The sequence below is a fragment of the Pristis pectinata genome, chromosome 14, assembly GCF_009764475.1.
Source record: "Pristis pectinata isolate sPriPec2 chromosome 14, sPriPec2.1.pri, whole genome shotgun sequence".
Taxonomy (NCBI): Eukaryota; Metazoa; Chordata; class Chondrichthyes; order Rhinopristiformes; family Pristidae; genus Pristis; species Pristis pectinata.
Genome location: NC_067418.1, coordinates 22,148,371 through 22,164,644, shown reverse-complemented (window position 1 = coordinate 22,164,644; position 16,274 = coordinate 22,148,371). Strand labels below are relative to the sequence as shown.

Here is a 16,274-nt window from a genome sequence, read left to right as displayed (position 1 = left end):
TAATTTTGTCATTAATGACCTTTAAAATAGGTTCTTCAGCAACCTAAAATCAGTCTTCCCCCTTTTGCCAGCTTTTTCATATCTCTTTCAGAAGGAAGAAATTCTCAGACACATCATCCCACTCACCAAATATGTTAAAGGAAACTATACCTTTACCAATTTTACCAGCTCTTGTAGATCCCCCAGCAATATACAAGATACCTTTCAGTAAGGTAGGTTTCCCCCTGTTTTTCACTCAGAAGACTTGACCTTTTTTTATTGGATGGAGCAGCACAAAATATACATCCATTTCTAAAGTATGTTCTGTATTCTGCTTTATTCTATCACTGATAATTCAAATATGTTCTTTCAAGATGTGCTTATGATCCCATATGTATGTGTGTATTGGGACCAGTTCACAAAATAAGTCAAAACTCATTTGAGCCTCAAAGTTAAATTAGCTTACTTTATCAATGCCTCACACATCAAAGTGGCCTCCTTAATTGACTGAGTGAAACAAAACGTTTTAAGTAAAGCATCATCAAGTACCCATATTTAAAGAATAGGAAAGGCTTGATAATCTTCAGCTTTTGGCCCCAATTGAAATCCCTTATTCCAGGAAAATGGTATTGAAGTAGAAGGGTGGAGCCAAAGTTGGACAATGACCCCTTAGAATCACTGGAGAAGATTCATGATCGTAAATTATGATTCAAAATTCACTGTTCAGTTTTGTCACATGTAGAAGTTGCAAGTTTTCTTAGAGTGTCAAATAGGATCATGAATGGCACTTTTCCATTCCAGAGTTGATGAGACTGATACTGAACCTTATTCCAAATAACTTGTATATAAAAGCAGAAAAAAAAGAGTAATAAACAAATTGGTCCTTTGGGCCTCCTCTTTCATTCAACATAATGATGCTGATCAGCCACTTCAGTACCCTGTTCCTACCTTTCCCTGACATCCCTTAATTTCTTTAGCATTAAATATCTACCTCCTTCTTGAACATATCCAATAACATTGTCAAGCTGGAGAGGATGCAGAAGAGATTTATGAGGGTGCTGCCTGGACTAGAGGGCTTGAGTTATTGGGAGTTTGGCCATGCTGGATCTTTGTTCCTTGCAGCATAGGAGAATGAGGGGTGACCTCATAGAAGTTCATAAAATCATGAGGGGTATGGAAAAGGTGGACGGTTATAGTCTTTTCCCCAGGTTTGGGGAGTCCACAACTAGAAGGCATAGATACAAGAAGGGGGAGATTTAAAAGAGATCTAAGAGGTAACTTCTTTACACAGAGGGTAGTGAGTACCTGGAATGAGCTGCCAGTGGAAGTGGTCGAGGTAGGTATAATTGCAACATTTAGGAGGCATTTAGATAGCTACATGGAGGGGAGGGGCGTGGAGGGTTATGGGCTGAACCAGGCAACTGGGAGTAGCAGGGAGGATGCTGTGGTCAGCATGGACCAGTTGGACTGAAGGGCCTGTTTCTGTGTGCAGTTACTCTATGACTTGCCCTCCACCAGCTATGGTGGTAGAGAATACCACAGGTTCACCATTCTCTCTGTGAAGACATTTCTCCTGATCTTAGTGCTAAATGACAATCCCATGTCTTGATACCGAGCCCTGGTTCTGGACTTACTCGCCATTGAGAACACCTTTCATGTTCTTGTCTTTTTAGCCCGATTGGAATTTTTGTAGGTTCAGTCTGAACTTGAATGGACACAGAATTATGGCTCTATCGAGTTACTGGTTCACAGAAAAGTTGAATTATAATAGACACGAAATGCCAAATTTCAATAATTGGTGCATCTATAAACAAGGTAATTGTGATAGTAGAAATAGGAAAAAATGCAATAGAAATCAGTTCCTATATAATATATTCCAGGAGTCATCTTTGCCAGTAACGCTTTGAGTAAAATGTTGAGAGATTTTTAGGAACAACCACAATTGTGGGTTTAACACTTTTAAGCCAACACGTTAGTGTTATTACTTTTATTTAGTTATTATGTTCTGAGCTCTTCTCTTTATCTGTGATTGTTTTTATTTTCTGAAATCTAAGCATGCAGATATTTTGCATTAATTACTCATACTTTTGAATAATATCTCAAGAGGTAATACTTGAGAGCCATTGTTACCATGGAGAAGCTGCTTAGTTACCTTTTTGTACGTATTAGGTTTCACTTGGTGATGCAAATTGTGTCAAATACTGACAGTAAATTGCATGAGCAGCTCTCCTGGACTTGTGCATTTCTCTTTTTATATAAAATTATATGAATTTATGGGACTGAACAATCTGCTTTTAGCTACATCTGAAAGGATTTATCTTATGAAATTAGCAGACAGAATTCCATAATATCTGTTTTCCTGGAAACTTAGTGCAATAAGCATGTTCATAAATACATTTAACACATTCAGTTTTAATTATTATTCTTCTCTTACTACTCTAAAGGAATTCTACCAGGACATGAGCATCCCTTGTTCTTGCCCGACAGCTTATTCCCTATTAATTCAAAGTAATTCAGTTAATATGCCTAACTATGCATAGCTCTGACCCTTGTAATCCCCATGTTCTTCAGGTCTGATTTGCAACGTGTCCTGGTTCTCAGAATACCTGAACATGCTTTTTAGCTCGTTTAAGTATTGAAATCAAATACAAAGCAATATTCCTAAGGCCTTCCTGCCAAACAAAAAAAAGAGGATAATTTAATTTAAATTACAAGTTCAAAATGACCTCAACTAGCACGTTTTAACCTCTTGGGGTTTTGGTGCGTTGGATCCATGCAAGAAGAGTAAAAACAAAGACCAAATGGTTCCTCATCTCTCTTGTATCAAAACTTACCAAAGTGTCAAAATATCAGGATGTAAGTGGGAGGCACTACTTTCAATAAAAGCGCAATTGAAGCACAACAACTTGTATTTCTATACCATTTTTAAGATTGATGTAATGCTCTTCCCAGGAGTACTGGCAAATGGAGGTTAATTGCTTACACTATAAATGATTTTTTAAATGAGGTGTTAAGACTTTTTAATTAAATCTTGAAAGCTCAGACCACTCATCATAACATCTTAAAAAAGGAACTCTAAATATTAATGCAAATCTATTCAGATGAAATGATATTCTTCAAAGGCAAAGCTGTAATTTTATTCCATTAAGGGCATTATAAGTTTAAATACTGTAAACAATATGACTAAAATAATCATCACTCAACGAGGGGGAAAGGATAGAGAAATGAATGACTGGCAATTGATACTTTCACTTCATATAATGTGAAGATTGGTTATCCTCATTTTTATATGAAATGTTCAGGGAAATATATATAAACTTTTACAAGGTTCAATTTCTAATCCCCAGTGCCTTTAAGAGTTGGTGGTCATTATTTAATTTGGCATGAACTGGAACAAATTCATTGGCATTTAATTATTCTGTTCACTGCACATGGGTATTGATGGCAAGGTGATGCTTATTATGCGTCCCCAATTATTATAGGGTGGCAATTGACCACATTTCGTGAAACACTACATTACTGTATACTGTTAGACAGGAAATTGACTCAGCAACAATGTAAAAATGCATTATATGTCCAAACCAAATAGATCAGAGGTTTTTTGGGAAAATATTATGCAGTACAATGGGATATATAGATTAAAACTTTTTTAAATCAGTAGGATAAATAGAAGAATTAAGACACCAATCAAAACATAATGTGGCAAATAGTGTGCTGTTTCTTAACACAACCTATAATCTGTCAAAGAATTAGGTACATTTCTAATTCCTTGATATAGAGATTCCATGTACAATCTTCAATTCTGGATGTGATAGAATGAACAGTTTATCCAGCTGATAGGTCTCCAGTGGAATAACCTTTACTGTGAAGTAAGCTTCATAATCTTCAAGTGGCTCCTGCTTCATGTGCAGAACGCTCTTCTCAAAAAAACCTGACAACAATTATGTGTTGAGTACCTATGCATTGAACATTGGGTAGGTATTGACAGGAAATTATATTTGTCTTTGCACCTTTTTTGTCCAAAACATTTGTTATTATTGAAATGGTTACTTGCCATACCTCCATAACCTTGTGCTATGTTAACATGACATAATGAGAAAAAGATAATGCCGTTATTGTACCAATTAAATTAGATTTGATCTAATCGAATTTGAAGTACTGATTCCCTCAGAACTGGGTTAATATGTTACAGAATACTGCAAATACAGTGTCAAATTCCAACTTCAGAACCATTAATTTTGATATCTGAAGGTACTGAAAACCAACAATAGTTTATTTATAATCTTATTTAGTACTTAACTACAAATTCTGGATCTAGAATTGTTTAAAAGATCATGGGTATGTGTTTTTTTTGTTTTTTTTGTTACAAGCAATCTTCACAGAATGATTCTGTTTGTAAATATAGAACAAGATGATACATGGAAAATAAAAGATTTAATATAAATCTACCTCTAATACTGCATTCTCTGTCATTACCGGTTGTAAGAGTCATGAAATAACAGAATGAGACAAAACAGACTGAATCTCACCACTAGAATTCACCATAAAAACCCCATGTGAAACATAATCCTTACAAAATATCTGAATAGTCCCTTAGAGAATCAAAATCTCCTATGAAAAACATGGTGATGACTAAATTATTGGGCGCAGCATCATGTCAAATCAGTGTTTAGAATACACATAATTGTCTCTGTTTTAGATCACAATAGAATTATTTTTAATAAATAAACCTCTTTAAAGACACTTCTTTTAAACAGTAGAATCAGCCTTGTCCTGTTTGTCATTTGTAAATTTGTGTATTTTATCCCCCCGCTCATATTTGGGTCTCTTGCACATTGTCTTTAGAGTTTATTGGCATCAATAATGGTTCATGCACAGAGCTGTGTAGTGAGTTAATCGTGTTTACTGTGGTAGTGTGGTTGAAGGGAGCTTTATAAGAGTTATAATGGTTCATATACTCATGCTCGATAGTGGGCATGGTCAGGTGACTCTCCACGGCAGTACTTCCTGCGATGTCATCTTCTGCATTGATGATCTCGATGGTCCTGGTAGGAGCATGGTGATTCTGGTGGTGATGCTGTTTGCGCATTTTGTAAAAAATGATCAACATCACTGCTGCCATAAGTGTGATGGCCACAAAGCAACCAATAATAATCTTTGTAGTTTTCATCACCTCATCCAGGCCAGGCATAAGATTTTCTCCTGCATCTGTAATAGCAACTGTGATCGTCTTTTCTGTTGACTTTGTGCTCCGAGGAGTCAGGGAGGTCGTTACAAATGTTGTATCCCACTCACTGAAAGGGGTCGGCCTAAATTTATCATCCGTTGTGTGCACCTGTACAGATGGCTCCATAGTCTCCACCGTAACGGTTGTAAAATAAGTGAAAGTGCTGTTTTCCGTAGCAGTCACATTCAGTGTGGCTGAAGCTGTTGTATTCCCTGCAGAATTGCTCACCAAACATGTATACAATCCCGTGTCCTCAGCAGTCACATTTGTGAAATTTAATGTGCCATCGTTCAGCACGGAAATACGAACTTTATATGCTCCATGAGTCATAATTGTGCCGTTGGGAGTAATCCAACTCACTGAGGTCATGGAGGTTGAGGCTCGACATTTCAACTCTGCAGCCATTCCCTCGGTCAGATTGAGATCTGTGGGAGCCTCTACAATTACTGGAGCATAGCAGTTGAATTTGTTCTGGTCCAGTTCTCCAATGTAATTCCCTTTTAAACTAGGGGGTGCGTGACAACGAGCGCAACATGTCGTGTTGGAGGGTACAATCTCCTTCAGCCACCAGCTTAGCCACAAGATATCGCAATTGCAGTTCCATGGGTTGTGATGCAAGTGGACCCGCTCAAGATGATGAAGGGGTGTGAAGAGGTCATGAGGCAGCAAAGTCAGGTTATTGTGTGCCAAGTTAAGCTCTATTAGTGACTGAAGGTCATCAAAGGCATTCCTCTCAATCACCTGGATCTGAGCATGCATCATCCACAGTTTTTGCAGGTTAGTTAAACCCTGAAAGGAGCCCGGTCGGATTAATGAAAGCCGATTCCCTGATAGTTCCAGTTCCTCCAATTTTATCAGAGGTGTGAGGTTTGGGATTTCCCGAAGATTACACATACCAAGGTTCAGATATCTTAAGTTTGACAGACCTTCAAAGGCTCTGTCTGAGATATATTCAAGTCTTTTAAGCTCACCCAAATCTAATCTCCTTAGAGAAGGAATTCGACTGAAAGCATACGATGGTATGCTTTCAATTGGATTATTCCTCAACCACAGCTCCTTCAGTTTGGATAGGTACTCAAAAGCTCCACTGGGGATGGTGGAAAGGCGGTTGTCAAATAACTCCAGGGTGTTGAGATTTGTCAGGCCATTGAAGGCCCCAACCTCAATCTGCCGGATGTGGTTCTTACTTAACTGTAGAATCTCCAGGTGCCTTAAATGCTTGAAGCTGTCAGCTTTGATTACTTGGACCCTGTTTTCTTGCAGGTTCAGGTAGCGCGTGTTGATGGAGATGCTATCTGGCACTTCCCTCAAGTTCCGTCGTGTACAGATCACTTTACTAAATTGGTTGCTACAGGAGCACACAGAAGGGCAAGTCTGAGCTCTGACCAAACCGGCCACCACAAGAAGTTGTAGAGCCAACAGCAGCACAAATAAGGGGTCGAGTATGGCCCTGTTAAACTTTGGACCTATCATCATCTGCTGTGGATGCAATGTCATCTTGTTCAACATTCATAATTTATTGGATGTTTGTTTTCTTGAGTTCAAGTTATTAGTGTAATCTGAAAAACAAAAAAAAATGGAATTAATGTTGTGAACCAGTGCATCACCAGACTATTTTGTAAGCTCATCATATTGCTTTTCCTGTTCAATGTTTTCCCTGCTCAGTACTTTAATACTTGTTATAATCCCTGCTGGCACATGCTGAGTTGCCTTAAGCCCAGCTCATATTGACATTTGAACCACAAAGCACTTACACAGATAAACTAACAGGGCTATCATACTTCCAAAGGAATTCCTTAAGTATTCTTGAATAAAAATTTGCCCATGGATCATTTGCCCGAAGCATGCAGAGTAGTAGCAGCTGCTTGCAGTACTCCACTTCCAAAATTTGGTTATATTGCCTTCAATAGAACTGAATTTTGGAAGCAAAGTACAGCACACACTTCTTGCCATATTGCATGTCTAGCACGTCTGTGAAGGGCAAACATCTGTACCACAGACGACTCTTTCATTTTAAATCCCAGTTTCAAAAACATGATTTATAGCCCCGAGAAGTAGAGACTCAGAAATTATTTCCAACAGTTTATTTAATGGCATACCCACAACAGTTTCCATCTCTTAACAGTTAGACTTCTATAATTTCAAGGTACTAAAACTAAATTTGAAGTGCTTCAACTGCAAATAAATTAATGCAATAAGTGAAGTGACACTATGCAACTACTTGGGACAAACATTTTCTGTATTTATATCAATTGCTTTTGCCACCTTAAGAGAGAAGTTGACCAACTGTAATCTGTAAAGCCATTTATATAAAGGAGTCCTTTATTTAAAATGATATAACATGTCTGATGAAATGTGTACAATAATATTGAAAAGTGCAATTTCTATGCTCAGATAAAGAAAGGATCTACCTTGCTGGCCCTAAGCATCCTAGACTTGAACATTGTGGTTTCTGCAGTAACAGGTTTCTTTCCATGAGCAAACCCTACCCCAAAAACTTCACTGAAAGCTTTAACCACTGGCAAAGTCCCAGCCCCATCCCCACTTTTGCGAGTTGTAAAAATGGTGAGGAATATTTATAGTTTTTAAACATCTCTATCATTCAGAGTCATTTAAAAACAATTACATTTGAACTAAAATTAAAAATAAAAGTTAATATTTTAATAAAAAACAATTAATTTAACTAAAAATCACCTGAAAATACTTCTGTATTGAAAACTTTAGAGCGAAGTAACTTAATAATTAAAAATGGACTAACTTGTCCTCCACCTGCCAACCGTCCCACTTTCTCCAATACCTCAGCTTTGCATTTTTAATCCATAGCCACATTGATCCTGGCTCAGGAAGGAGTCAATACATGATTCCCCAGCATAAAGTAAGAAACCTCAGCAAAACAGCGAACAGAACCTTGCAGTAAGTCTGGGATTTCTGCATTTAATAGTGTGTACATGCAAGTCTTGTTGAAATGGCTAACACAGGTGATTTTATTCAGAAGAGCCACCAATAGACAACAAAATCTGGCCTGAAAATTTAGGGTGTGACATTATTGTGTTTTATTTTAATTAAATAAATGCTAATTTTATTATCAACCTATTTTTAAAAATACATTACTAGGGCATAATTTTTAAAATGATTTCAAAAGAGTTCACATCATGAGGAAAATGCTTTTGAGTTGTAAATATTAAGGAATATATTTTGAGGTGAATTTGAATTAAGTTGCTCAAAATTCAACTATCAGCAAGTACAGGCAATAAGATAAATGTATCAGGTAATAGAGATACATTCCCATTGATTCAAAATAGTTTTTGTTTCATATAGACGTGCAAATCACACTCTAGCTCTCTAACTCCTTTAGGCTTATTCTTAATCTGGAAGAATTTCTCGGGAATTCATTTCGGAGAAGCCCCTCAAACGACTTGGGTTTTGTAACATATGTACTACGTCTCAGTGCAATGTCAAGCTGTCTCGAAAAATTCAAGGCCCCCAAGTAAGATCATACATTTCGTGAAAGTCCTTTTCAATGTTCTGGGAAATGTGCACTCCAGTTTGTATTCTTAAAACATTTCATATTTAGCAATAGAAATCACTTATGGAGTCCAGAGTGTGATTTATCACAAAGCAATTTAACAGAAGCAGATTGCAATACATGTATAAATTTTGAAGCATAGAGCAATGCAATGCTTGAGGCAAACATTTATTGTCCTTTTTTTTATGTAACATTTGCTAACAGTGTAAAAATGTTATTTTGTATTTCTAAATCCTAAATGAATATTAAAAAGTAAGAAAAAAATTGCATTAATTGATTCTTTTATTCTCTTCTAAACCTACATGTCTTATGCTCTTTTCAACTCAATTTGTGGAACTCTGTGTTACGATCCCTGGAACTGTTTCACTTCTACACGTATTCTGTTGCAGATTTCCATTTCCCGACTTTAGTCACTGCAACTGGTTGTGCGTCAGAAACACTGGTCTAGCAGCAAACATTGTCCATAGATCTGGAACTATGAAGTCAGAAATATAAATCTCCTTTTTTGGCTCATAAGGGTGAGTTCCAATCCAATCTAACTGATTACATAATGAATCTTCTAATATCAGGTCTACCAATGTATGAACTAAACAATTACAGTCATACAGGTTGCTCATATTGACCATGATGTGATCTATATTGAAATTTATGAGTCCATGTCTATCTCAGGTTAAATAAAAAGTACACTATTGTCAACTTTTCTCCACCTCTTGAAAGTTTTGTCTCTTTGCTGACCTAATTCTAGCAGGTAGACATTATGCAGACATTTCCAATTTGTGGGAGAGTCAATAACTACCATTAATAAATATACAATAGTCAATTATCAATTCAATGTGGACACCAGAGATTCATCTTCACCCTGAATGGTTCAAATGTGGAAAATTCTCTCTCTTGGAGCAAATTAAGGCAAATGGCATTGATGTCTTTAAGGAAGAGCTGAATAAATATATGATGGTGAATTAAAGGGGAGGATATGTAGAGCAGATTAGATGAATCAGGCTGAGAGGACACTATCTGGAACATAACAGCATTGAGGAATTGAGCTGAATGGCCTTTTGCTATGCTGTAACTTCAGTGTAGTTTTGTATGGTACTGATGTTCTGCAGTATTTCACAGAAGTCACCATCACTGAAATGTAATACTTTATATGGTGTGGCAGAAAGCACTCAGTGATGGAGAAGACATTAAGACTGTAGCTTGTTTTATTGAACAGTGACAGAAAAAGCACCAGTTTACTTGTGTGTATTTGGCTGGATTCATATCACTGCAACTTTGATTTGATAGGTTTAATTATAAATAAACCTGTTACTAATAGGTACGTATAATTCAATATGTTCAACAACTACAATCACAGTTTACATAATCTGAAGACAATTGTAAAGTAAGACCATAAGAGCAACTATTCAACTAACAGAATACAAGAGTAGGAAGGTTATGGTATAAAAACAAACTGCTGGAAGAACTCAGCAGATCAAGCAGCAACAGTGGAGGCAAAGGAATGGTTATGTTTTGGGTCGAGACCCTGCATTAGGAATGGAGCAGATGCTGCTTTACCCACTGAGTTCTTCCAGCAGTATGTTTTAACTTCAGATTCCTGCATCTTCAATCTATTATGTCTCCAGGTTATGGTGTAACTTTATAAAACATTGATTGAACCATAGCTGGAGTAGTATCACAGTTCTGATTGCCAGCTATAGAAAGGGTGTGAATGCACCAGAAAGGATGCAGAGGAGATTCACCCAGAAGTTGTCTGGGATGGAGTACCCCAGTTTTGAGGAGAAACTGGACAGGCTGGGAGTGAAAGGGAATAGGGCGTGGGGAGGGAGGGGCTGATTGAGGTATACAAAATTACGAGAGGTATAGATAGTAAGAAACTCTTGTCCATAGCAGAAGTATGTAAAATCAGAAAGCATTGCATATTAGATTTAGAGAGGATCTGAGGAACATTATTTTCTTCACCCAGAGGATGGTTATCATTTGGAATACATTGCCTGAGGGAGTGGTGGAGACAGTGATTCTCTCCACATTTAAGAAGAACCCAGACAAGCACCTGAATTGCCAAGGCATAGAAGGCAACGGATCAAAATGCTGGAAAATAGGATTAGAATAGATGGGTACTTGATGGTCAGCAGAGGCATGGTGAGCTGAAGGGCATGTTTCTGTGCTGTGACAAAATGATTCTACGACACAATGATTCTATGACTCAATGCAATTACCATGCTGAGGGCACCATTGATCAGAAACTTAAGTGGACAAGCACCCAAGTGTTCTGGCTACCCGAGCAGATCAGTGTCTGGGTATCCTGCAATAAATCACTCATCTCCTGGCATCTTAAATCCATTGTCATATACTAGGCACACATCAGGAGTGTAATGGAATACTCTTCACTTGCTTGGATGAATGCAGCTCCATCAACACTCACGGAATCCTACACCGTGCAGGACAGAGCAGCCTGCTTGATTGATAGCCCTTCCACCACCTTAAACAATCATTCCTGCCACCACTGAAGCAGTAGCTGCAATGTGCACCATCAACAAGGTACACCTCTGCTATTTCTCTGGACTACTCAACGGCACCCCACAAACCAATGAGCTTTAGCACCATGAAGGGCAACTTGGGAACACCACGACCTGCAAGTTTTCCTCCAATTCATTCACCATCCTGGCTTGGGAATATGTCACCAGTCCTTCATCATCATTGGGTCTAAATCCTGGAACTCCCTACCCAACAGCACTGAGGGAGTACATCATCCAAAGGACAGTAGCAGTTCACGATGGTGACTCACCACCTTGTAGGGATTGGCAATAAATTGTTGGCCTTTCCAGCGACATCCAAACCTTGAAAACTAAAGGTAATTTCAACATATCAAACTTATCAAAAGGAAGACCACTAAGTGAGTGGTAATTGGAACTGAAAGTAGCTCAGGAAATAACCTCACTACTTTGTGAAATGGGGTTGTGGAAGTGGGGGGGGGGGTGTGGAATCTCCATTGGACACTTTAAGTAATGATTTTGTAAAAATATTCTTCATAAATTATATCATTCATATCTTGTGATTTCTCTTATTTCAGCAGACAATTTTCCTAGCAGGCCTTCTGCATATATTTTTGTATGAAGTATGCTGAATTTATTCTATAAGAAATCCTACAAGGTTAACAGGTCAATGTGCAACTTCTCACTGCAAAAGCTGAATTTTCATTGAACTCTTAATGCTTCACGTTGCAGACTTATAACTAAATTATGTATCGAATGGAATATCAGCTTTTTAAAAACCAAAACAGGCAGGGGCACAAAACAATCCATCAATACATCATCTGATCAAAGTAGCAAATTGGAATCAGAGAAGAAAGTTTATGCTAACATTGGTAAAAGTTGCAAAACTGGTTTCATGAGAATACTCATCCCCTTCCAGTATTGAGTAGCTTAGTCATGCTTCTCTTTGAACTTAAGCTGAAAGGATATCCACAGAAGAAAATGTTTGAATCCAAGGCAAATGACATTACCTTCGGTACATAATCGTTATTAATACTTAACACACTCATATTATAAAGCTTAATGTCTTTGAGAGATACACCAAGGATCAGCTATAGCTACCAAATGTTGAGGCATTATGGTAACCCAACTTTCCCCCCCCCCCCCCCCCCCCCCACAATGTCTATGTTGTTTATTATAATAACTTCCTGTCTTTTGGGATCAAGAATGACTGTTTACACTTTGTTCGGATGGTTCTGAGGTGACTAATGAGGCCAATGTGGGGTCCGCAGACTCCTTCACAAATGGGAAAGGAGGTGCCTGATGGGACAGCTGGATGGGTAGTTTGTGAGCTGATGTGTTTCTTCCACCATCTGCACAGGGCTTCTGTATGCTCCTGATGCATGGATTTGAGGTTCTTTATGCCATTCTAAATGCTCCTTCTACATTTTGAGTGCTCATGGACCAGGAATTCTTAAATGTCAGAGGGGATATTGCATTCCTTCAAGAAGCTTTTGAGCATATCCTTGAATCTTTCCCTTTATTTATCTGGTAATCTCTTCCTGCAACAGAGCTCAAAATAGTGTGTCTGGTGTTGGGCACAGGAATTGGCCTGCCCAAAGACCTGACTGAGAGTAACTACCAGAATCAGATTTATTATGTGATGTGAAATTTGTGGTTTTGCAGCAGCAGTACAGTGCAAAGATATAAAATTACAATAAATTACAAAAATAAATAAATAATGCAAAAAAAAAGGAATGATGAGGTAGTGTTCATGGACTGCTTAGAAATCTGATGGCGGAGGGGAAGTTGGGAGGGGAAGATGGCGGAGGAGGATTCAGCTGTTCCTGAGTCATTGAGTGTGAGTCTTCAGGCTCCTATACCTCCTCTTTGATGGTAGTAACGAGATGAGGGCACATCCCGGATGGTGAGGGTCCTTGGTGATGGATGCCACCTTCTTGAGGCACTGCCTCTTGAAGACGTCCTCAATGGTGGGGAGGGTTGTGCCCATGATGGAGCTGGCTGAGTCTACAACCCTCTGCAGCTTCGTGCGACCCTGTGCATCGGAGCCTCCATATTAGGGGGTGATGCAACCAGTCAGAATACTCTCCACCGTACATCTATAGAAGTTTGTAAGCGTCTTTGGTGAGATACCAAATCTCTACAGACTTCATGGAGCTGTGGGCATGCCTTCTTCATGACTGCATCAATGTATTGGGCCCAGGATGGATCCTCCAAGATGTTGACGCCCAGGAACCTGAAGCTACTTACCCTTTCCACCGCTGACCCCTAGGCCTCAATACTAGTGACGTTGGTCTGGGATAGGACACTGATGTTGATTTGCATATACTTACAATGAATTTGGAGTATGTTGTGGAAATAGCATTCCTGATATAGAACAGTACAGCACAAGAACAGGTCCGTCGGCCCACGATGCTGTACTGAACTAATTAAATTAGTAATCAAATGCCCAATTAAACTCATCCCTTCTGCCTACACAATGTCCATATCCCTCCATTTCCTGCACGTTCATGTGCCTATCTAAGAGCCTCTTGAACATCTCTTTCATATTTGCCTCCATCAACATTCCAGGCACTCACCACTCTCTGTGTAAAAAAAAAACTTGCCCTGACCATCTCCTTTGAACTTACCCCTCTCACCTTAAAACAATGCCCTCTGGTATTAGACATTTCAACCCTGGGAAAAAAGATACCATCTGTCTACTCTATCTACGCCTTTCATAATCTTATAATCCTCTATCAGATCTCCCCTCAGCCTCTGCTGCTCCAGAGAAAACAACTCAAATTTGTCCAACCTCTTCTTATAACTGCATCCTAGAAAACCTCTTCTGCACCCTCTCCAAAGCCTCCAAATCCTTCCTGTAATGGGGTGACCAGAATTTTTTCCAGTGCCTTCAGATGCCTACTATACATAGTCCAGGTTTCAGAATGCATGTAGATAAGGCATATGTTGGATTTAGAGCAATTCCTGTATTGGATTTCTTCTGCTGCAATGACAAGTTGGTGTGTGCCAGAATAAGGCACTAAACCTTCTTCATTCTGCTTTACCTTGGTTAAATTTGACCACCTTTTCATCCTTACACTTTGTATTCATTGAGCGCTACTGTTTTTTTGAATTATTCTGGGCATTTTATACACAGCAAATTGTTTCTCTCAAGATGTAATATAAAAATCACCCTTCATCTCCCCTTCCTCTCAAAAGACTAAAATAACCCAGGAAAATTGTGTCACAACAACCATTGCTATTTTAAGTCTATTCTCTCATTAAATTCCATGAAACGATGCAGCACAGCCAGTTAAACATAAAAATAGTGCACAGCAAAACCCTGGGGAATGATGATATTACTTTTGAGAAATCTGGCAGCTTTGATGAAAGATTCAAACTTAAGAAATAAGATTTGAATGGGAAAGTTCCCCCAAAGTTCTCCAACAAGTATGGCTGTCAAAATGTGACAGGCCAAGAGTTGAGGCAATAGTTAAAAATAATCAAAATACCACAGATTCTGGAAATCTGAATAAAAACTGAAAATGCTGGAAAACTCTCAGCAATTTAGGCAGTGAACAATTCAGCAATTCACCAGGGTTCATTGTCAGTCTGAAATAGTGCATCATAGGGACTAATTTTGTCAGAGAATAAAATGATTTCAGTGTCCAGATTGGTGCTAGATTTCGAGCCAAAGGCACAGTGCACCTGTTAGCAATGAGCAAGTCATCCCTGGAATATCCTTGGGACATCTGTGTTGAAAGTAAATGCAGAACTAAAGCTCGAGTACATTGGGACAGAATTAGTGGTCAATAGTGAGTTGACCAAACTAACTGCTGACCGATGAATAATGTTCCAGTTCACTCGAATGATTCTGACAAACACCAGATGCAGCAAGGCCCTGCGCAGCAGATGGGTATTCCACAATACAACTGTCACATGGGTGTGTGAGAGGGGTACAAAAGTGGTTAAAAATTGACAGCCAGGCAAGCTGCACTCTGACTGTAGAACATAAGAATTACGACAGTTCTGATGAAAGGACTTGGACCTGAAAAAATAACATTGTTTTTTTCCCTCCACAGATGCTGTCTGACCCTTTGACTATTTCTAGCATTTTTAATTTTTATTAAAAGACAGAGGAACACAAGTAGGCCAGTAAGCCTCTCGAGCCAGCTCTTTCACTTTGTAACTTCCCTAATACTGTTTTCCTGCCTAATCCCCAAATCCCTTGATCCCCTGAGCTCCCAAAAATCTCATGATTTGCATCATGAAATCACTCCTTGACTGAACATCCACTTCCAACATCCTCACAAAACAACTCTCTAATCAGAGGGATCAATTAAAATGTTACTCTTAAAAGGAAAGATACAAATCTTCAACAGTCCTCTCAATAATGAATATTTCATTATCACCCCTTCCAGAAATACCTCTACAGTGCAAACAGGCAAATAAGTCATGTAATAAGTTCGGTGAACTACAATAATCTTGATTATTAAGCTTTGTCAAACTGTTCTTTTTTGCTGACCACTTAATATTTCAGCAATTTGCAACCTTGGGTGTACCTTTTTTTGTGGCATAAATTAGCCAGAAATACAAAGCTGTCAAAAACTATGAATGTTTCTGAATGGTCCAGACATACAAAACCATTTAGAAACATTCTTATCATTTCTAAAAACACATTAAAGAAAGTAAAATAATCTCAAAAGTACTCCAGTGATTAAACAATACTAAATTAACTGAAGATTTCTGATGTCCCACAGAGCCATTCTATGGAGAAGCTGTGCCTGGCCAACAGAGTGCATATTTCATGGCGAGTTTGGAATGCAAGCCTTGTGCATTGCTACTTCCATGTTGGCTTCCATCAGCTGTCCACCAGACAACAATCAGGAAAATACTGGTGCAAAACTGGCTGTAATTCTGGGACATGCACATTCACATTATCCCAAAGTTGTAAATAGTTATGCAGGGAACTACAAACTTCTTCGCTTAAGATTCAGGTCGATCAGATCCCCTCCAACTCACACCATGTTCAACAGCACGATAAGAAGACCTGACCTGGCATGAATTT

At 38.6% G+C, this 16,274-nt stretch overlaps 1 protein-coding gene across 3 annotated transcripts in view; it reads right to left on the bottom strand.

The window, feature by feature from the left end:
• Nucleotides 1–3,048: 3,048 nt before the first annotated feature.
• The window catches only part of lrrc4ca (leucine rich repeat containing 4C, genome duplicate a), a 707,523-nt gene continuing 694,297 nt past the window's right edge, over nucleotides 3,049–16,274 (bottom strand). For all 3 annotated transcript variants that reach the window (XM_052029189.1, XM_052029188.1, XM_052029190.1), the window contains one exon: nucleotides 3,049–6,765. In XM_052029189.1, coding sequence (XP_051885149.1) covers nucleotides 4,793–6,715 — 1,923 coding nt within the window. In that variant the 5' untranslated portion in view covers nucleotides 6,716–6,765 and the 3' untranslated portion in view covers nucleotides 3,049–4,792. The remainder of the gene's footprint in view (nucleotides 6,766–16,274) is intronic.